Here is a 21783-nt window from a genome sequence, read left to right as displayed (position 1 = left end):
GCTGGTGTTGTGCCTTCCTCTGGATCAGCAGGGATATGTGAGGGTGCAGGCTGGTGTTGTACCTTCCTCTGGATCAGCAGGGATATGTGAGGGAGCAGGCTGGTGTTGTGTCTTCCTCTGGATCAGCAGGGATATGTGAGGGAGCAGGCTGGTGTTGTGCCTTCCTCTGGATCAGCAGGGATATGTGAGGGAGCAGGCTGGTGTTGTGCCTTCCTCTGGATCAGCAGGGATATGAGAGGGAGCAGGCTGGTGTTGTGCCTTCCTCTGGATCAGCAGGGATATGTGAGGGAGCAGGCTGGTGTTGTGCCTTCCTCTGGATCAGCAGGGATAAGTGAGGGTGCAGGCTGGTGTTGTGCCTTCCTCTGGATCAGCAGGGATATGTGAGGGAGCAGGCTGGTGTTGTACCTTCCTCTGGATCAGCAGGGATATGTGAGGGAGCAGGCTGGTGTTGTGCCTTCCTCTGGATCAGCAGGGATATGTGAGGGAGCAGGCTGGTGTTGTGCCTTCCTCTGGATCAGCAGGGATATGTGAGGGAGCAGGCTGGTGTTGTGGCTTCCTCTGGATCAGCAGGGATATGTGAGGGAGCAGGCTGGTGTTGTGCCTTCCTCTGGATCAGCAGGGATATGTGAGGGTGCAGGCTGGTGTTGTGCCTTCCTCTGGATCAGCAGGGATATGTGAGGGAGCAGGCTGGTGTTGTGCCTTCCTCTGGATCAGCAGGGATATGTGAGGGTGCAGGCTGGTGTTGTGCCTTCCTCTAGATCAGCAGGGATATGTGAGGGAGCAGGCTGGTGTTGTGCCTTCCTCTGGATCAGCAGGGATATGTGAGGGAGCAGGCTGGTGTTGTGCCTTCCTCTGGATCAGCAGGGATATGAGAGGGAGCAGGCTGGTGTTGTGTCTTCCTCTGGATCAGCAGGGATATGTGAGGGAGCAGGCTGGTGTTGTACCTTCCTCTAGATCAGCAGGGATATGTGAGGGAGCAGGCTGGTGTTTTGCCTTCCTCTGGATCAGCAGGGATATGTGAGGGTGCAGGCTGGTGTTGTGCCTTCCTCTGGATCAGCAGGGATATGTGAGGGTGCAGGCTGGTGTTGTGCCTTCCTCTGGATCAGCAGGGATATGTGAGGGAGCAGGCTGGTGTTGTGCCTTCCTCTGGATCAGCAGGGATATGTGAGGGAGCAGGCTGGTGTTGTGCCTTCCTCTGGATCAGCAGGGATATGTGAGGGAGCAGGCTGGTGTTGTGCCTTCCTCTGGATCAGCAGGGATATGTGAGGGTGCAGGCTGGTGTTGTGCCTTCCTCTGGATCAGCAGGGATATGTGAGGGAGCAGGCTGGTGTTGTACTTTGTTCTCTGGTTGAACTTGATGGACGTATGTCTTTTTTCAACCCACATAACTATGTAACTGTCATAACTCTGTTATACTGGCTGATGCTGTTTACTCCTATCTGTTATTGCCTGATGAAGCGGGTTTGTATCCCGCGAAACGCGTTGCACTTTATTTGGAGTATCCAATAAAATTGTTTTGACTGAAAATCCACAGTCGTGTGTTCTGCTTAGAGAAGGCAGTGGTGGACTCACCCCCTCCATTACCAAGTTTTTTTAAAGTTCTTTTAGTGTTTTTTTTTATCCTGTTGGCGCCTCTGTTATCCTATTATCTACTTGTTTTGCACTATGTTGTTAGGATAGATGGCATTACTGTGTTATACTGGCTGATGTATTCCTGTGGGGGGGTTTGGTGTTACTGGCAGGCTTGTTTTGCACTACGTTGTTAGGGTATATGGCATTGCGTTTGACTTTTAGTTGTTTGCGGCTGTGTACAAGCCGGTCTCACCAGTCAGGCCTGTCGATTAGCTCAGCACGCTGCCTTTAGAATTTAGCATACCTCTAGATGTAAATAAACCGGTTTTATGAGACTGTGGGCGGAGCACGCTGCTACAGAGCAGGAAGACAGAGTATATACTGTATACATCACCAGGGCAACTGCTCACTTCTGTCTGCAGATAGCTGCTAGGACTCTGTCTTCAGTTCTGTGTGACTGATGGGAAATCATGTGACCACACATCTCCTAGCACGATTGGTTCAAGGGGGCCCATACACTTTCACAACACTTTCAGGATTTCAGAACTAAATTTCCGTCTAGTCCAATCAACAATATCGATCAATGTTTGACAAAAATCAATCGAAATTATGACCAATCTGACATGTTGTTCACATCTAAAACATTCATCCCTGTGCAAAAGAAGAACGTATAGCTGACTTTATTCCCCGGGCACTATTTGTGCATTTTCTGATTGATTTGTGCTGCTGTTGGAAATGTGCGCTAACTATCTGCGGAGGGGCGTGTATATTACCTGCGGAGGGGTGTGTATATTGTCTGCGGAGGGAGGTGTATATTGTCTGCGGAGGGATGTGTATATTGCCTGCAGAGGGGTGTGTATATTGCCTGCAGAGGGAGGTGTATATTGTCTGCAGAGGGAGGTGTATATTGTCTACAGAGGGGCGTGTATATTGTCTGCGGAGGGGCGTGTATATTGCCTGCGAAGGGCCGCGTATATTGCCTGCGGAGGTACATGTATATTGTCTGCAGAGGGAGGTGTATATTGTCTACAGAGGGGCGTGTATATTGCCTGCGGAGGGGCGTGTATATTGCCTGCGGAGGGGCGTGTATATTGCCTGCGGAGGGAGGTGTATATTGCCTGCGGAGGGGCGTGTATATTGCCTGCGGAGGGGCGTGTATATTGCCTGCGGAGGGGTGTGTATATTGCCTGCAGAGGGAGGTGTATATTGTCTGCGGTGGGGCGTGTATATTGCCTGCGGAGGGGCGTGTTTATTGCCTGCGGAGGGGCGTGTGTATTGCCTGCGGATGGGCGTGTGTATTGCCTGCGGAGGGATGCATGTATTGCCTGCGGAGGGATGCATGTATTGCCTGCGGAGGGACGCATATATTGTCTGCGGAGGTACATGTATATTGCCTGCGGATGGGCGCGTATTGCCTGCGGAGGGACGCGTATATTGCCTGCGGAGGGACGCGTATATTTCCTGCGGAGGTACATGTATATTGTCTGCGGAGGGACGCGTATATTGCCTGCGAAGGTACATGTATATTGCCTGCGGAGGGCCGCGTATATTGCCTGCGGAGGTACATGTATATTGTCTGCGGAGGGGCGTGTATATTGTCTGCGGAGGGGCGTGTATATTGTCTGCGAAGGGGCCGTGTATATTGTCTGCGGTGGGGCGTGTATATTGCCTGCGGAGGGGCCGTGTATATTGTCTGCGGAGGGGCCGTGTATATTGTCTGCGGTGGGGCGTGTATATTGTCTGCGGAGGGGCGTGTATATTGCCTGCGGATGGGCATGTGCATTGCCTGCGGAGGGATGCATGTATTGCCTGCGGAGGGACGCGTATATTGTCTGCGGAGGTACATGTATATTGCCTGCGGAGGGACGCGCGTATTGCCTGAGGAGGGATGCGTATATTGCCTGCGGAGGTGCATGTATATTGCCTGCGGCGGGACGCGCATATGGAGGGACGCGTATATTGTCTGCGGAGGTACATGTATATTGCCTGCGGAGGGACGCGCGTATTGCCTGAGGAGGGATGCGTATATTGCCTGCGGAGGTACATGTATATTGTCTGAGGAGGGATGCGTGTATATTGTCTGCGGATGGGCGTGTGTATTGCCTGCGGAGGGACGCGTATATTGCCTGCGGAGGTACATGTATATTGCCTGCGGAGGTACATGTATATTGTCTGCGGAGGGATGCCTGTATATTGTCTGCGGATGGGCATGTATATTGCCTGCGGAGGGACGTGTGTATTGCCTGCGGAGGGACGCGTATATTGCCTGCGGAGGTACATGTATATTGTCTGTGGAGGGACGCGTATATTGTCTGCCGAGGTACATGTATATTGCCTGCGGAGGGACGCGCATATGGAGGGACGCGTATATTGCCTGCGGAGGTACATGTATATTGTCTGAGGAGAGATGCGTGTATATTGTGTGCGGAGGGATGCCTGTATATTGTCTGCGGATGGGCATGTATATTGCCTGCGGAGGGATGCATGTATATTGCCTGCGGAGGGACGCGTGTATTGCCTGCGGACGAACGTGTATACTGTATTTTTTACGAAAACCTCAGCTTTTAACCCCTTTACACTTTGAATATCATATTCCATGATGAGAAATCTCGCACTAAAAATCTCGTGCATGTGCTCACTCCCGTCATCACTGCGCAGCGCGAGGATGTGTACACTGTACATCAGGATAAATAATCAATAGTCCAGGGCACTCTGGTATTACAGCAGCCAGTGCACATGGCTACTAATGACAGGCTACTTCTGAAGCACTAAACACACCCTGCCACCTCTCCCTGCTAATGTCCCAGCTGCAGCACAGCAATCCTTCTCTCTACTCACCCTGCTGTCACCCTGAACATGCATGCAGATCAGGTGCTCTGACTGAAGGGTGACTGGATTCTCTGCATGCTTGTTTCAGGTGTGTGATTCAGACACTACTTCAGCCAAAGAGATCAGCAGGGCTGCCAGGCAATTGGTATGATTTAAAAGAAAATAAATATGGCAGCCTCCATAGCCCGCTCACTTCAGGTTCCCTTTAAGATACATAGACACCTGTAATGGCTCCACCCATAGTGATCAGATGCAATCTCTAGGACGACAGTTTGGAGACTCAATGTTGTGTAGATGCATCGCTGTGCTTGCCTAGCAATGCCTCCATACAGCACTGCGGTCCTCGAGCTGTCGCCCTGACGATCGCACGCTATTGCTACAGACGCACAGGCTGGTGATACTGGTACACCACATTCCTAACTAGTGATGAAATATGGCATGTACGGTACCGTTTTAACTAGGACAAGCCAAATAATATATCTTAAAGAGTTTTATTACTGTGGCACTTGTCATGTGAATGTTACAAAGTGTGAAAAATGGGGAAAAAATTTCTATTTTCTGCATTCCTGTTTTTTTCTTATTAAAGGCTTATAAAATTTAACAACTCTTTGAAACAAATATTACCCAAAGAAAGCCTAGATTGTCCTGAAAATAACAATATGTGCATCACTTTGATGGTGTAAGTAATAAAAAAGTTATTGCTGTATCAATGGCGACAGCTGAAATGCCAGAACTGCCAGGAATCTTATGGGGTAACGGCTGGAATGTGACGTGGGGACTGAGCTGGAGGCACAGCGGCTCCTTGTCATGTGTGAAGGAGAATTTGTGTGCAGGGACTCTGCAGCCTCTCTGTGACATGTACAGGGAAGGGGGATTCTCTGCACAGATCAGTGTTTGACGTACGACAGTGACAGATCCTCTGATACAGAGGGCAGGTGACGGGGACACGGGGCAGGAGGTGACAGGGACACAGGGGACAGGAGGTGACAGGGGATACCATGGGCAGGAGGTGACAGGGACACAGCGGGCAGGAGGTGACAGGGACACAGTGGGCAGGAGGTGACAGGGACACAGTGGGCAGGAGGTGACAGGGACACAGTGGGCAGGAGGTGACAGGGACACAGTGGGCAGGAGGTGACAGGGACACAGTGAGCAGGAGGTGACAGGGACACAGGGGACAGGAGGTGACAGGGACACAGGGGACAGGAGGTGACGGGGACACGGGGCAGGAGGTGACGGGGACACGGGGGGCAGGAGGTGAGAGGGACACAGGGGACAGGAGGTGAGAGGGACACAGGGGACAGGAGGTGAGAGGGACACAGTGGACAGGAGGTGACAGGGACACGGGGCAGGAGGTGACAGGGACACAGGGGACAGGAGGTGACAGGGACACAGGGGACAGGAGGTGACAGGGACACAGGGGACAGGAGGTGACAGACACAGGGGACAGGAGGTGACAGGGGATACCATGGGCAGGAGATGACAGGGACACAGTGGGCAGGAGGTGACAGGGACACGGGGCAGGAGGTGATGGGGATACCATGGGCAGGAGGTGACAGGGACACAGGGGACAGGAGGTGACAGGGACACAGGGGACAGGAGGTGACAGGGGATACCATGGGCAGGAGATGACAGGGACACAGTGGGCAGGAGGTGACAGGGACACGGGGCAGGAGGTGATGGGGATACCATGGGCAGGAGGTGACAGGGACACAGGGGACAGGAGGTGACAGGGACACAGGGGACAGGAGGTGACAGGGACACAGGGGACAGGAGGTGACAGGGACACAGGGGACAGGAGGTGACAGGGACACAGGGGACAGGAGGTGACAGGGACACAGGGGACAGGAGGTGACAGGGACACAGGGGACAGGAGGTGACAGGGACACAGGGGACAGGAGGTGACAGGGACACAGGGGACAGGAGGGACACAGGGGACAGGAGGTGACAGGGACACAGGGGACAGGAGGGACACAGGGGACAGGAGGTGACAGAGACACAGGGGGCAGGAGGTGACAGAGACACAGGGGACAGGAGGTGACAGAGACACAGGGGACAGGAGGTGACAGGGACACAGGGGCAGGGCCAGGCCGAGGCATAGGCTGGAGAGGCTCCAGCCTCAGGGCGCAGTGTAGGAGGGGGCGCACAATTCATTCAGCTATCATTCCTTATTGTGTTTGAAGCAGAAAGAAATAAGAAAAGGAGATACATGGAAGTGACTACAAGCCAGATAATTAGAGATTAAGGTGTTGGCGCCCTGGGGTGCCTCTTAGTCTATTAGCAATTAGTGTGTGACAGCTGGGGTGAGAGGGATGGAGGGGCGCACTTTGGTGTCTCAGCCTTGGGTGCTGGAGGACCTTGTCCCGGCTCTGCACAGGGGGCAGGAGGTGACAGACACAGGGGGCAAGAGGTGACAGACACAGGGGACAAGAGGTGACAGACACAGGGGACAAGAGGTGACAGACACAGGGGACAGGAGGTGACAGGGGATACCATGGGCAGGAGGTGACAGGGGATACAGTGGGCAGGAGGGGGCAGGAGGTGATGGGGACACAGTGGGCAGGAGGGGGCAGGAGTTGACGGGCCACATTGCCCTGTGTCTGATGTTCCAATCTAATGTAATGTGTGATCTAACGTTCCTTTCTCTTCCTCACAGGTGCATTTTCCTGATGTGGAGCGCGTAGAATGGATCAACAAGGTAACTCGTTCTGCCACCGACACACAGAACCCCCGGATACCACCAGATGCAAAGTCCCCGGTCTCCCCAACATCCCCCCCCCCCCGGGTCTTCCCAACATCACCCCCATCCTTCTTCCCCCCCCCCTTTCCTTCTTCCTTCTGCCCCCCCCCCATCCTTCTTCCCCCCCCCCCCCCTTTCCTTCTTCTTTCTGCCCCCAATGGCGCCCCAACATTTCCCCATCCTTCTGCCCCCCCCCCCCCCCTCTGGTTATCTACATACTAGTGAACGTTATGTCCCGCACAGCTACTCTCACCATATGTGTAAACAGTCTTTTTGCATCTGATTTGCATTTGACTGCTCTGTTTTCAGCTACTTAGTGAATTTTATTTTGAAAACCGGTGCTTCAAACAGGGTAAAGTGAATCCGAGGTGAGAGGGATATTATGTTTATTTCCTTTTAAGCAATACCAGTTGCCTGGCTGTCCTGCTGATCCTCTGCCTCTAATACTTTCTGCCACAGCCCCTGAACAAGCATGCAGCAGATCAGGTGTTTCTGACATTATTGTCGGATGTGACAAGATTAGCTGCATGCTTGTTTCTGGTGTGATTCAGACACTACTGTAGCCAAATAGATCAGCAGGTCTGCCAGGTGACCGGTATTGTTTAACAGGAAATAAATATGGCAGCCTCTGTATTCCTCTCACTACACATTAACCCAGGACAGGCCGCAGTGTGGGACAGCGTGACTGAGCGTGTCTGGCCCTGAATGAGACGCCGCAGTGTGGGACAGCGTGACTGAGCGTGTCTGGCGCTGAATGAGACAGCCGCAGTGTGGGACAGCGTGACTGAGCGTGTCTGGAGCTGAATGAGACGGCCGCAGTGTGGGACAGCGTGACTGAGTGTGTCTGAAGCTGAATGAGACGGCCGCAGTGTGGGACAGCGTGACTGAGCGTGTCTGGAGCTGAATGAGACGCCGCAGTGTGGGACAGCGTGACTGAGCGTGTCTGGAGCTGAATGAGACGGCCGCAGTGTAGGACAGCGTGACTGAGCGTGTCTGGAGCTGAATGAGACGCCGCAGTGTGGGACAGCGTGACTGAGCGTGTCTGGAGCTGAATGAGACGGCCGCAGTGTGGGACAGCGTGACTGAGCGTGTCTGGAGCTGAATGAGATGGCCGCAGTGTGGGACAGCGTGACTGAGCGTGTCTGGAGCTGAATGAGATGGCCGCAGTGTGGGACAGCGTGACTGAGCGTGTCTGGAGCTGAATGAGACAGTCGCAGTGTGGGACAGCGTGACTGAGCGTGTCTGGAGCTGAATGAGACGTCTGGAGCTGAATGAGACGGCTGCAGTGTGGGACAGCGTGACTGAGCGTGTCTGGCGCTGCATGAGACACCGCAGTGTGGGACAGCGTGACTGAGCGTGTCTGGCGCTGAATGAGACACCGCAGTGTGGGACAGCGTGACTGAGCGTGTCTGGCGCTGCATGAGACGCCGCAGTGTGGGACAGCGTGACTGAGCGTGTCTGTCGCTGAATGAGATGGCCGCAGTGTGGGACAGCGTGACTGAGCGTGTCTGGCACTGAATGAGACGGCCGCAGTGTGGGACAGCGTGACTGAGCGTGTCTGGAGCTGAATGAGACGGCCGCAGTGTGGGACAGCGTGACTGAGCGTGTCTGGCGCTGAATGAGACACCGCAGTGTGGGACAGCGTGACTGAGCGTGTCTGGAGCTGAATGAGACGGCCGCAGTGTGGGACAGCGTGACTGAGCGTGTCTGGCGCTGAATGAGACGGCCGCAGTAAGGGACAGCGTGACTGAGTGTGTCTGGCGCTGAATGAGATGGCCGCAGTGTGGGACAGTGTGACTGAGCGTGTCTGGAGCTGAATGAGACGGCCGAAGTGTGGGACAGCGTGACTGAGCGTGTCTGGCGCTGAATGAGACGGCCGCAGTGTGGGACAGCGTGACTGAGCGTGTCTGGCGCTGAATGAGACGGCCGCAGTGTGGGACAGCGTGACTGAGCGTGTCTGGAGCTGAATGAGACGGCCGCAGTGTGGGACAGCGTGACTGAGCGTGTCTGGAGCTGAATGAGACGGCCGCAGTGTGGGACAGCGTGACTGAGCGTGTCTGGCGCTGAATGAGACGGCCGCAGTGTGGGACAGCGTGACTGAGCGTGTCTGGCGCTGCATGAGACGCCGCAGTGTGGGACAGCGTGACTGAGCGTGTCTGGCGCTGAATGAGACGGCCGCAGTGTGGGACAGCGTGACTGAGCGTGTCTGGCGCTGAATGAGACGGCCGCAGTGTGGGACAGCGTGACTGAGCGTGTCTGGAGCTGAATGAGACGGCCGCAGTGTGGGACAGCATGACTCAGCGTGTCTGGCGCTGAATGAGACACCGCAGTGTGGGACAGCGTGACTGAGCGTGTCTGGAGCTGAATGAGACGGCCGCAGTGTGGGACAGCGTGACTGAGCGTGTCTGGCGCTGAATGAGACGGCCGCACTGTGGGACAGCGTGACTGAGTGTGTCTGGCGCTGAATGAGATGGCCGAAGTGTGGGACAGCGTGACTGAGCGTGTCTGGCGCTGAATAAGACGGCCGCAGTGTGGGACAGCGTGACTGAGCGTGTCTGGCGCTGAATGAGATGGCCGCAGTGTGGGACAGCGTAACTAAGTGTGTCTGGAGCTGAATGAGACGGCCGCAGTGTTGGACAGCGTGACTGAGCGTGTCTGGCGCTGAATGAGACGCCGCAGTGTGGGACAGCGTGACTGAGCGTGTCTGGCGCTGAATGAGACGGCCGCAGTGTGGGACAGCGTGACTGAGCGTGTCTGGCGCTGCATGAGACGCCGCAGTGTGGGACAGCGTGACTGAGCGTGTCTGGCGCTGAATGAGATGGCCGCAGTGTGGGACAGCGTGACTGAGCGTGTCTGGTGCTGAATGAGACGGCCGCAGTGTGGGACAGCGTGACTGAGCGTGTCTGGAGCTGAATGAGACGGCCGCAGTGTGGGACAGCGTGACTGAGCGTGTCTGGCGCTGAATGAGACGGCCGCAGTGTGGGACAGCGTGACTGAGCGTGTCTGGAGCTGAATGAGACGCCGCAGTGTGGGACAGCGTGACTGAGCGTGTCTGGCCCTGAATGAGACGGCCGCAGTGTGGGACAGCGTGACTGAGCGTGTCTGGCGCTGAATGAGACGGCCGCAGTATGGGGCAGCGTGACTGAGCGTGTCTGGCGCTGAATGAGATGGCCGCAGTGTGGGACAGCGTGACTGAGCGTGTCTGGCGCTGAATGAGACGGCCGCAGTGTGGGACAGCGTGACTGAGCGTGTCTGGCGCTGAATGAGACGGCCGCAGTGTGGGACAGCGTGACTGAGCGCGTCTGGAGCTGAAGGAGACGGCCGCAGTGTGGGACAGCGTGACTGAGCGTGTCTGGAGCTGAATGAGACGCCGCAGTGTGGGACAGCGTGACTGAGCGTGTCTGGCGCTGAATGAGACGGCCGCAGTGTGGGACAGCGTGACTGAGCGTGTCTGGCGCTGAATGAGACGGCCGCAGTGTGGGGCAGCGTGACTGAGCGTGTCTGGCGCTGAATGAGACGGCCGCAGTGTGGGACAGCGTGACTGAGCGCGTCTGGAGCTGAAGGAGACGGCCGCAGAGTGGGACAGCGTGACTGAGCGTGTCTGGCGCTGAATGAGACGCCGCAGTGTGGGACAGCGTGACTGAGCGTGTCTGGAGCTGAATGAGACGGCCGCAGTGTGGGACAGCGTGACTGAGCGTGTCTGGAGCTGAATGAGACGCCGCAGTGTGGGACAGCGTGACTGAGCGTGTCTGGCGCTGAATGAGACGGCCGCAGTGTGGGACAGCGTGACTGAGCGTGTCTGGCGCTGAATGAGACGGCGGCAGTGTGGGGCAGCGTGACTGAGCGTGTCTGGAGCGGAATGAGACGCCGCAGTGTGGGACAGCGTGACTGAGCGTGTCTGGAGCTGAATGAGACGGCCGCAGTGCGGGACAGCGTGACTGAGCGTGTCTGGAGCTGAATGAGACGGCCGCAGTGTGGGACAGCGTGACTGAGCGTGTCTGGCGCTGAATGAGACGGCCGCAGTGTGGGACAGCGTGACTGAGTGTGTCTGGAGCTGAATGAGACGGCCGCAGTGTGGGACAGCGTGACTGAGTGTGTCTGGAGCTGAATGAGACGGCCGCAGTGTGGGACAGCGTGACTGAGCGTGTCTGGCGCTGAATGAGACGGCCGCAGTGTGGGACAGCGTGACTGAGCGTGTCTGGCGCTGAATGAGACGGCCGCAGTGTGGGACAGCGTGACTGAGCGTGTCTGGCGCTGAATGAGACGCCGCAGTGTGGGACAGCGTGACTGAGTGTGTCTGGAGCTGAATGAGACAGTCGCAGTGTGGGACAGCGTGACTGAGCGTGTCTGGAGCTGCATGAGACGGCCGCAGTGTGGGACAGCGTGACTGAGCGTGTCTGGAGCTGAATGAGACGGCCGGAGAGTGGGACAGCGTGACTGAGCGTGTCTGGAGCTGAATGAGACGGCCGCAGTGTGGGACAGCGTGACTGAGCGTGTCTGGCGCTGAATGAGACGCCGCAGTGTGGGACAGCGTGACTGAGCGTGTCTGGCACTGAATGAGATGGCCGCAGTGTGGGACAGCGTGACTGAGCGTGTCTGGAGCTGAATGAGACGGCCGCAGTGTGGGACAGCGTGACTGAGCGTGTCTGGAGCTGAATGAGACGGCCGCAGTGTGGGACAGCGTGACTGAGCGTGTCTGGAGCTGAATGAGACGCCACAGTGTGGGACAGCGTGACTGAGCGTGTCTGGAGCTGAATGAGACGCCGCAGTGTGGGACAGCGTGACTGAGCGTGTGTGGCGCTGAATGAGACGGCCGCAGTGTGGGACAGCGTGACTGAGCGTGTCTGGCGCTGAATGAGACGGCCGCAGTGTGGGACAGCGTGACTGAGCGTGTCTGGAGCTGAATGAGACGGCCGCAGAGCCCAAATCAGCTCAAATAAAACATTCAAAATGAGTGCTGAATCTCTGGCCAGAGCTCCAGGGATGGAGATAAAACACAAGATGTGAACGTCCATGTACACAAGCCCTTATGGTCACCTGATCATCAAGGCGTGAACGTCCATGTACACAAGTCCTTACAGTCACCTGATCACCAAGATGTGAACGTCCATGTACACAAGCCCTTATGGGTCACCTGATCACCAAGGTGTGAACGTCCATGTACACAAGTCCTTACAGTCACCTGACCACCAAGGTGTGAACATCCATGTACACAAGCCCTTATGGTCACCTGATCACAGATGTGAACGTCCATGTACACAAGCCCTTATGGTCACCTGATCACAGATGTGAACGTCCATGTACACAAGCCCTTATGGTCACCTGATGACCAAGATGTGAACGTCCATGTACACAAGCCCTTATGGTCACCTGATCACAGATGTGAACGTCCATGTACACAAGCCCTTATGGTCACCTGATCACCGAGGTGTGAACGTCCATGTACACAAGCCCTTATGGTCACCTGATCACAGATGTGAACGTCCATGTACACAAGCCCTTATGGTCACCTGATCACCGAGATGTGAATGTCCATGTACACAAGCCCTTATGGTCACCTGATCACCAAGGTGTGAATATCCATGTACACAAGCCCTTATGGTCACCTGATCACCAAGGTGTGAACGTCCATGTACACAAGCCCTTATGGTCACCTGATCACCAAGGTGTGAATGTCCATGTACACAAGCCCTTATGGTCACCTGATTACCGAGATGTGAACGTCCATGTACACAAGCCCTTATGGTCACCTGATCACCGAGATTTGAACGTCCATGTACACAAGCCCTTATGGGGTCACCTGATCACCAAGATGTGAACGTCCATGTACACAAGCCCTTATGGGGTCACCTGATCACCGCGATGTCAATGTCCATGTACACAAACCCTTGTGGTCACCTGATCAACGAGATTTAGACGTCCTTGTATGCAAGCCCTTACGGTCACATAATTACCGGTTTATGATTGTGCATCGTTTTTATATTCTTCTCTTCTAACTGGTCAGATCTTCTCTCCTTTTCCTCTTTATTTTTGCGTTTGCCTCTCCTCCTCGGTGATCTTCTCTCCTCTCCTTTTCCTCTTTTTGCGTTTGCCTCTCCTCCTCGGTGATCTTCTCTCCTCTCCTTTTCCTCTTTTTGCGTTTGCCCCTCCTCCTCAGTGATCTCCTCTCCTTTTCCTCTTTTTGCGTTTGCCTCTCCTCCTCGGTGATTTTCTTTCCGCTCCTCTTCTTCTTTTCCTTTTCCTTTTTGCCTCCTCGGTGACCTGTTCTGTCTGTATGCTGCAGATCCTGGTGCAGGTGTGGCCTTATGTTGGGCTGTACATGGAGAAGCACTTCCGGGAAAAGATCGAGCCACTTGTCAGAGCATCGAATGGTCATCTGAAGGCCTTCACCTTCACCAAGATCCACTTTGGAGAGAAGGTGAGTTCTGGAGCTGCATGATTTGTCAGAGATCTGTGTTCTTGGTATGTGGTTATCTGGGGTGAATAATGACGTTTATCAAGTTTACCGGCTTCAATGTCTCTGAATCTTAATACCGAGGAGGAAAAAGCCACATGGATAAATGATCTTCTCCTGCCTGGTTCCTCTACCTCAGAGCTTCCCAACCCTGTCCTTGGGTACCACCAACACTGCATGTTTTGTGGGAAGCCACAGAGGTAGATAATCGGCTCTTCTGAGACTCTAATTGCCTCACCTGTGCAGGTTTGTGGTTTTCTGCAGAACATGCTCTGTTGGTGGTACTGAGGACCAGGTCGGGAAGCCCTGCTATACCTCATAGCTGTGGATACCCTTCAGTGTAAGGAAACCATCCAAACCCCTTTAAATACATAAATACAATTTGCTATAATTCCTATGCGAAAAAATTAACCACTCTAAAGACCCTTCTAAACAAGTGGCTGTTCTCCTTTCCTCCATACACAGTTTTTGTCCTATAAGTTGCGAAACCTTTATACTGTCCTTCCATGTACTTGTGCATGTTACAGTAATTTGCCCGTATGTTTCCTACCCTGAGGAGATACAACTCTGAGGCGTAAATCTGAACCTCTGTTGTGTTTTGTGCTGTATGATGTCACAGCTCCCCCCCCCCCCCCCCACCGCCATTGTATGGAACAAGCCTGCCCACTACAGTCTCTCTGTACGTAGTATGATCTCTTTTCCTTTCATCCTGCAGGCTCCAAGAGTAAATGGCATTAAGGCGTACACCAAGAAGGTGGACAAGAGAGAGGTCATCCTAGACATGCAGTTCTGGTCAGTGACGGAGACTTCCGTATTGTACAAAGTTTATGAAATGTGTGTGGATGTTCGACTTGAATCTGAATCGTGAGGATAGGAATACCTTTACTGCTATCTATAGACAAAAGTGTACCCCAGACGATTCTACTAAGGCCTCCTGACCTGCAGGATCCAGCAATCCACTGTGTGACCACCAATGAGTGACAGCCCTGTTGTGTGTCCTCCTCATGTTGTGCTTACAGGAACTGCCAGTCTAGAGGCATTTTTGAGGCCATAGCTCAGCCCCCCATTGTTAGGTTGCACAGAATAAAGCTTTAGATTAAGTGGCAGTGCAGAAAGTTCTATTTATTGCGGAAAATATATATGTGTAATGGGGCAGAGCCAGGAGCTGGAGTAGCAGAGTACGAACTGGGGAGGGCTCTCGAGCTGAGCAGCAGAGTGAGCAATGGAGCGGGCTAGAACTAGAGATGGGCGAACAGTTTGGCTGTGTTAGCCCCTAGGTTCTCAACATGTGGTACGCGTACCCCAGGGGGTACTTCTGATGGTTCCAGGGGGTACTCAAACTTGATATACTTAACCAAGAATAACAAATACAGAGTTTTAGAAAATGATAAATCCTATATAAAGTACACAAAATTAGTATTTTAGCTATTTAAAAGCAATAGTAAATGCTTGGAAATTGTTTATAACCAATTATTATGTACTATGATTAAATATATATTTGTCAAGGGGTACTTAAGATAATGTTTACTATGCTACGGGGTACTTGGCAAGTACAAGGTTTTAAAAGGGGTACATACCAATAAAATGTTGAGAAACACTGTGTTAGCCGAACTGTTCGGGCTGCCCAATCTGTCATTTATCTATGCCTCTTACTACTTCCGGGTCGCAATGACCCGGAGTAGTACGTCTGCGCTGCCCGGCGGAGCGCGTCCTAGCGACGCGCTCCCGTTGCCGGGCACTTTCTGCGCATATGCGTGACGTCAGTGACGTCACGCACATGCGCAGAAAGTGCCCGGTGTAATGTCAGATATTGCAGCCCGGAAGCAGCCTTCCTCACTGAGTATCGCGCATGCTCAGTGGGAAGTTAGACATTATTTAGCTGAAATGTCTCCGCTTCCGCACCACGTACACTCCCGAAATTTTCAGGGGAGGGAGGGGACCCCCAGATCCAGCTCTGTGTCGAATTGCAGCCCCCTAACCCTGGTAGTTCCCGAGATAGGTTTGCTGCAATCAGTCTCGGGAACCAGCGGGGCTCGGGGGCTGCAATTCGGCACAGAGCTAGATGTGGGGGTCCCCTCCCTCCCCTGAAAATTTCGGGGGTGTACGTGGTGCGGAAGCGGAGATATTTAGGACGTTTCACACGTGGCTGCACAATGTAATGGGGCGCAGGCTCCTACTGCGCATGCGGGGCTGCAAAATCTGAGAGGCTGCAATAGCTGACATGACACCGGCAACGGGAGCGCGTCGCTAGGACGCGCTCCGCTGGGCAGCGCAGACGTACTACTCCGGGTCATTGCGACCCGGAAGTAGTAAGAGGCATAGATAAATGACAGATTGGGCAGCCCGAACAGTTCGGCTAACACAGCCAAACTGTTCGCCCACCTCTAGCTAGAACCTCTGCAGCAGAGTGAGCATTGGGGTGGGGTCACGAGCTGAGCAGCAGAGAGGGGCGGGGTCAAGAGCTGAGCAGCAGAGTTGGGTGGGGTCATGTGCTGAGAAGCAGAGTGAGCCTTGGGGTGGGGTCGCGAGCTGAGTAGCAGAGTGGGTGGGGTCAAGAGCTGAGTAGCAGAGTGGGTGGGGTCAGGAGCTGAGTAGCAGAGTGGGTGGGGTCAGGAGCTGAGTAGCAGAGTGGGTGGGGTCAGGAGCTGAGTAGCAGAGTGGGTGGGGTCAGGAGCTGAGTAGCAGAGTGGGTGGGGTCAAGAGCTGAGCAGCAGAGTGGGTGGGGTCAGGAGCTGAGTAGCAGAGTGGGTGGGGTCCAGGGACGGATCTAGGGGGGGCAAGCGGGTATCTTGCCCCAGGCGCAGTTTGTTGAATTCTTAAAAAGGCGGCAAAATGAATGACAGTTTAGGTGCCAAAACCTGACCTTGCCCCAGGTGCAACTTGGTCTTGGTCCGTCCCTGGTGGGGTCAGGAGCTGAGTAGCCATGCCCACTCTGCAGAGAGTTTTATATTTTATACACAGTTCTCTGTGTAACGACTGCAGCAGGTATGAGAGCCATGTGAGTGAAGGCGGAGTCACCATGTGAGTGAAGGCGGAGTCACCATGTGAGTGAAGGCGGAGTCACCGTTCCCCTTTCCTAACAATGAAGAATAACTAAGACTTTAAAGCACACCTGTGGAGAGAGGGATATGGAGGCTGCTGTATTTATTTCCTCTTAAACAATGCTGATTGCCTGGCTGTTCTGTTGATCCTCTGCATTTAGCCACAACCCATGAACAAGCATGCAGCAGATCAGGTGCTCTGACTGAAGTCAGACTGGATTAGCTGCATGCTTGTTTCAGGTCTGTGATTCAGACACTACTGCAGCCAAAGAGAGCAGGACTGCCAGGCAACTGGCAAGTTTACAAAACTCTATACTATTGAGTAAGTCTGAAAATAAATATAGAACATCCCTGTAATCCCTGTCCCTGTTCTGGGTGGAGCCCCCCTTTAAGCAATCTCGGGTTCCTCTACAGGTGGTTGGTCCCCCCCCCCTACACACAGGTTCTGTTCCGGGACATTGTTTGTAAGGTGAATCTGTCTGTAAGTTGAGTCACGGGGTTATACTGCACATGAGGAAACTTGGGTAAATGATTTACTTTTTATTTCTTTTGTAACTTTCAATGATTTACATCTCTGGATTCGGGCATATTATATAAACAATGGGTTTTTTTTGGTTGCTTGTAAAGTGTTTTGCACTTATTACTGTTTATACAATACTAACATTTAACAAAAATAGGTAAGAAAAATAATAAGCAGTATTGTGTATATTTTGTACATGGAGACAACTTTGTATGTGTGAAACTTGGTAACTGGAGTCGCCTGTAAGTAGGTGACGGTGTGTACTGCTCGCCCGGGCTCTGGCACTGGAGGGGTTACTGGCAGATGTTTGGAGTGTGGTGTCTGGGAGGCGGCCCCCTGGGGGTGGTACAGAGGTGTGGGGGGAAGGGGGCGGTACAGAGCTGGGGGGTGGGGAAGAGGGTGGTACAGAGCTGGGTGGGCGGTACAGAGCTGGGGGGGTGGGGAAGGGAGTGGTACAGAGCTGGGTGGGCGGTACAGAGCTGGGGGGCAGTATAGAGCTCGGGGGGTGGTGGCGGAAGGGGGAGGTATAGAGCTGGGGGGGGAAGGGGTGGTACAGAGCTGGGGGGATGGTACAGAGCTCTGGGGTGGTGGCGGAAGGGGGAGGTATAGAGCTGGGGGGGGGGGGAAGGGGTGGTACAGAGCTGGGGGGATGGTACAGAGCTCTGGGGTGGGGAAGGGGCGGTACAGAGCTGGGAGGCAGTATAGAGCAGCTCGGTGGGTGGTGGTGGAAGGGGGAGGTATAGAGCTGGGGGGGGGGGGGTTTGGAAGGGTTGGTACAGAGCTGGGGGGGGCAGTACAGAGCTGGGGGGGTGGTACAGAGCTCTGGGGTGGGGAAGGGGCGGTACAGAGCTTGGGGGGCAGTATAAAGCTCGGGGGTGGTGGCGGAAGGGGGAGGCATAGAGCTGGGGGGGGGGGTTTGGAAGGGGATGGTACAGAGCTGAGGGGGCGGTACAGAGCTCAGGGGTGGGGAAGGGGCGGTACAGAGCTCGGGGGGAGGGGTGGTACAGAGCTCTGGGAAGGGGGGTTGCAGTTCTCTATACAGGACATGAATGCTGTCACATATCAGCTGTAATGTGAGGCCTCATACTGTCAGTCACCCCCGGGGGACGCCGCTGCTCATCCATCATTCATCAGGCAGCAGGTGAGCCGCCTCTGGGTTATACCACCTGCCAAGAGGACCTGTCCTCCCTGCAAGTCACTGCTGGTCTGACGGCGTTCCTTCCTGTGAGTGGAGCAGTCGTGTTCCCTGCTGTCTCCTTCATGTCACAAACTCACCTCTCCTTGTTAATCATCCATAACACTGGCAGAAATGATCCAATGCGCCCTGAAAGAAGAATATATTATACACTGGCCATTCCCCTGCAGGCCCAGAATCCGTACATTGGCCAATATGGGACCCCCACACTCACTGGCGGAGCACCGGATAATCTGCGTACAATCACGTGTCACCTCTGCTGGCCATCAAGTCTCAGTAAGACGGGTCTCGCTCCTGGGATTGCTGTTATTGGCTCACACAGGCGTTGGCAGTAGTGCAATCTGTCACACTTTGACTATCGTACAGACATTGTTTGTTTACAAGTAATGGGGGAGGAGCTGTAGCAGGGCGGTGGTCCTCGCAGCAGTCTACATGTTGTTTCAGTTGGCGCAGCAGGAATAGCCTCTGCTGGGCCTTCTCCTAGGTTCTGGGGAGTTCCCTCACCATCTGAGATGATTGGTGATGGTGGTGCCCAGAAAATGGACTTTATGTCCACTTGTGAACTCTTCCATTTTTGGCCATGTTTAGGGCAAGCTTGTTGTCCTTGCAATATTTGCAGATTCTCTTGGTCTTGTTGTGGTAACGCAGCCGCAGCAGCCGCAGGCACTACTTTCCCTCCACGGCGGTAAGAATGGTGTCTGCAAACTTGATGACTTTGACTGAGCAGCAAATCCAGTCCCACTTCAGCCAGAGCATCTCCTCTGCATGCTTGTTCAGGGGCTACGGCTAATAGTATTACAGGCCGAGGCTCAGCAGGACAGCCGGGCAATCTGCATTGTTTGAAAGGAAGCAAGCATGGCAGCCTCCATATCCCACTCACTTCAGTTGCCCTTTAAGGGGTCTGGGGGTTCTCCCCCGTATTGAAAACCGCCTTCGCAGGTTACAACAAGATAAATCACAAAACTGGATGAAATTGAATTATCTAAAATCAGAAATTAGTTGCAGATTTTTTTTAGATTGTTTGTTTATTTTTTGTTTTTTCTCCTCTCGGCAGCTACAATGGCGACTGTGAGGTCAGCGTGGAGGTGAAGAAGCTGTATAAGGCTGGCGTGAGCGGCATTCAGGTGAGCGGGAAAACTCCACCCCAAAAGTCACCTTTTCACACATAATGCAACACTTGTGAAAAATCGTGACTTCCATGAGCTTCACAAAAACATGAAACATTCAGCCATCCGTACTGATGGGTGTCCAGGCATAAAATCCCCCTCCCCCAGCATTGATGGGAAAATGGTCTGACGCCCCCTTCCGGCATGTGGAATTTTCATGACCGCTGACACTGCCCTCCCCCATGTCTGCCATCAGGGGTACCCTGCAGTCCTTCAGCAAACTCACCACACCTCCTCCCCCTCCCCCCATGCCTGTCATCAACGGTACTCTACAGTCCTTCCGCAAACCCTTCACCCCCCCCATGCCTTCCATTGGCAGGGTGCTGCACCCACCCACACCTTGTGCCTGCCTTTGATAGGACAGAGCAATCCCATTCCCTCTGGCACTGACAGGATGCCACGCCCACCACCACATGCCTGGCACTGACAGGATGCCACGCCCACCACCATATGCCTGGCACTGACAGGATGCCACGCCCACCACCACATGCCTGGCACTGACCAGATGCCACTCCCACCGCCATATGCCTGGCACTGACCAGATGCCACTCCCACCACCACATGCCTGGCACTGACTGGATGTCACTCCCACCACATGCCTGGCACTGACTGGACTTGGATATCCCTTGTGAACTGGCAGAGGCCTACTTTCAGTGGCATAGTAGTGGAGGATGCAGGGTTGTGACAGCACAAGGGCTCCAGGAGCAGAAGGGCCCCTTCAACTTCTCTATGTTCTATTTATTCCTAATATGCTGATAATGATCACCTCTGTATGTACTTTTTGTTCTCCCCCGCTTGCCCCTCTCTGACACTGCAGCTGTCCTTGGCTGTTTCCTCCCCTGCTTACACCTCTCTGACACTGCAGCTGTCCTTGGCTGTTCCCTCCCCTGCTTACACCTCTCTGACTCTGCAACTGTCCTTGGCTGTTTCCCTCCCCTGCTTACACCTCTCTGACACTGCAGCTGTCCTTGGCTGTTCCCTCCCCTGCTTACACCTCTCTGACTCTGTAGGTGTCCTTGGCTGTTCCCCTCCCCTGCTTACACCTCTCTGACACTGCAGCTGTCCTTGGCTGTTCCCCTCCCCTGCTTACACCTCTCTGACACTGCAGCTGTCCTTGGCTGTTCCCCTCCCCTGCTTACACCTCTCTGACACTGCAGCTGTCCTTGGCTGTTCCCTCCCCTGCTTACACCTCTCTGACTCTGCAACTGTCCTTTCCTGTTCCCCTCCCCTGCTTACCCCTCTCTGACACTGCGGCTGTCCTTGGCTGTTCCCCTCCCCTGCTTACACCTCTCTGACACTGCAGCTGTCCTTGGCGCTTCCCCTCCCCTGCTTACACCTCTCTGACACTGCAGCTGTCCTTGGCTGTTCCCCTCCCCTGCTTACACCTCTCTGACACTGCAGCTGTCCTTGGCTGTTCCCTCCCCTGCTTACACCTCTCTGACTCTGCAGCTGTCCTTGGCTGTTCCCCTCCCCTGCTTACACCTCTCTGACACTGCAGCTGTCCTTGGCTGTTCCCCTCCCCTGCTTACACCTCTCTGACTCTGCAGGTGTCCTTGGCTGTTCCCCTTCCCTACTTACACCTCTCTGACACTGCAGCTGTCCTTGGCTGTTCCCCTCCCCTGCTTACACCTCTCTGACACTGCAACTGTCCTTGGCTGTTCCCTCCCCTGCTTACCCCTCTCTGACACTGCGGCTGTCCTTGGCTGTTCCCCTCCCCTGCTTACACCTCTCTGACACTGCAGCTGTCCTTGGCTGTTCCCCTCCTCTGCTTACACCTCTCTGACACTACAGCTGTCCTTGGCTGTTCCCCTCCCCTGCTTACACCTCTCTGACACTGCAGCTGTCCTTGGCTGTTCCCTCTCCTGCTTACACCTCTCTGACACTGCAGCTGTCCTTGGCTGTTCCCCTCCCCTGCTTACACCTCTCTGACACTGCAGCTGTCCTTGGCTGTTCCCCTCCCCTGCTTACACCTCTCTAACACTGCAGCTGTCCTTGGCTGTTCCCCTCCCCTGCTTACACCTCTCTGACACTGCGGCTGTCCTTGGCTGTTCCCTCCCCTGCTTACACCTCTCTGACACTGCAGCTGTCCTTGGCTGTTCCCTCCCCTGCTTACACCTCTGACTCTGCAGCTGTCCTTGGCTGTTCCCTCCCCTGCTTACACCTCTCTGACACTGCGGCTGTCCTTGGCTGTTCCCTCCCCTGCTTACACCTCTCTGATACTGCGGCTGTCCTTGGCTGTTCCCTCCCCTGCTTACACCTCTCTGAC

The 21783-nt window shown here is 54.4% G+C and overlaps 1 protein-coding gene across 4 annotated transcripts in view; it reads left to right on the top strand.

The window, feature by feature from the left end:
• Positions 1-21783, top strand: part of ESYT3 (extended synaptotagmin 3) — a 112140-nt gene that overhangs the window by 32923 nt on the left and 57434 nt on the right. For all 4 annotated transcript variants that reach the window (XM_068246322.1, XM_068246321.1, XM_068246320.1 and 1 more), the window contains exons 2-5: positions 7058-7099; positions 13425-13559; positions 14311-14387; positions 19406-19475. In XM_068246322.1, the coding sequence (XP_068102423.1) occupies positions 7058-7099; positions 13425-13559; positions 14311-14387; positions 19406-19475 (324 nt within the window). The remainder of the gene's footprint in view (positions 1-7057; positions 7100-13424; positions 13560-14310; positions 14388-19405; positions 19476-21783) is intronic.

This window comes from Hyperolius riggenbachi, chromosome 7, assembly GCF_040937935.1.
Source record: "Hyperolius riggenbachi isolate aHypRig1 chromosome 7, aHypRig1.pri, whole genome shotgun sequence".
In the NCBI taxonomy this organism is placed as follows: Eukaryota; Metazoa; Chordata; class Amphibia; order Anura; family Hyperoliidae; genus Hyperolius; species Hyperolius riggenbachi.
This window is presented reverse-complemented; position numbering and strand designations above follow the sequence as displayed.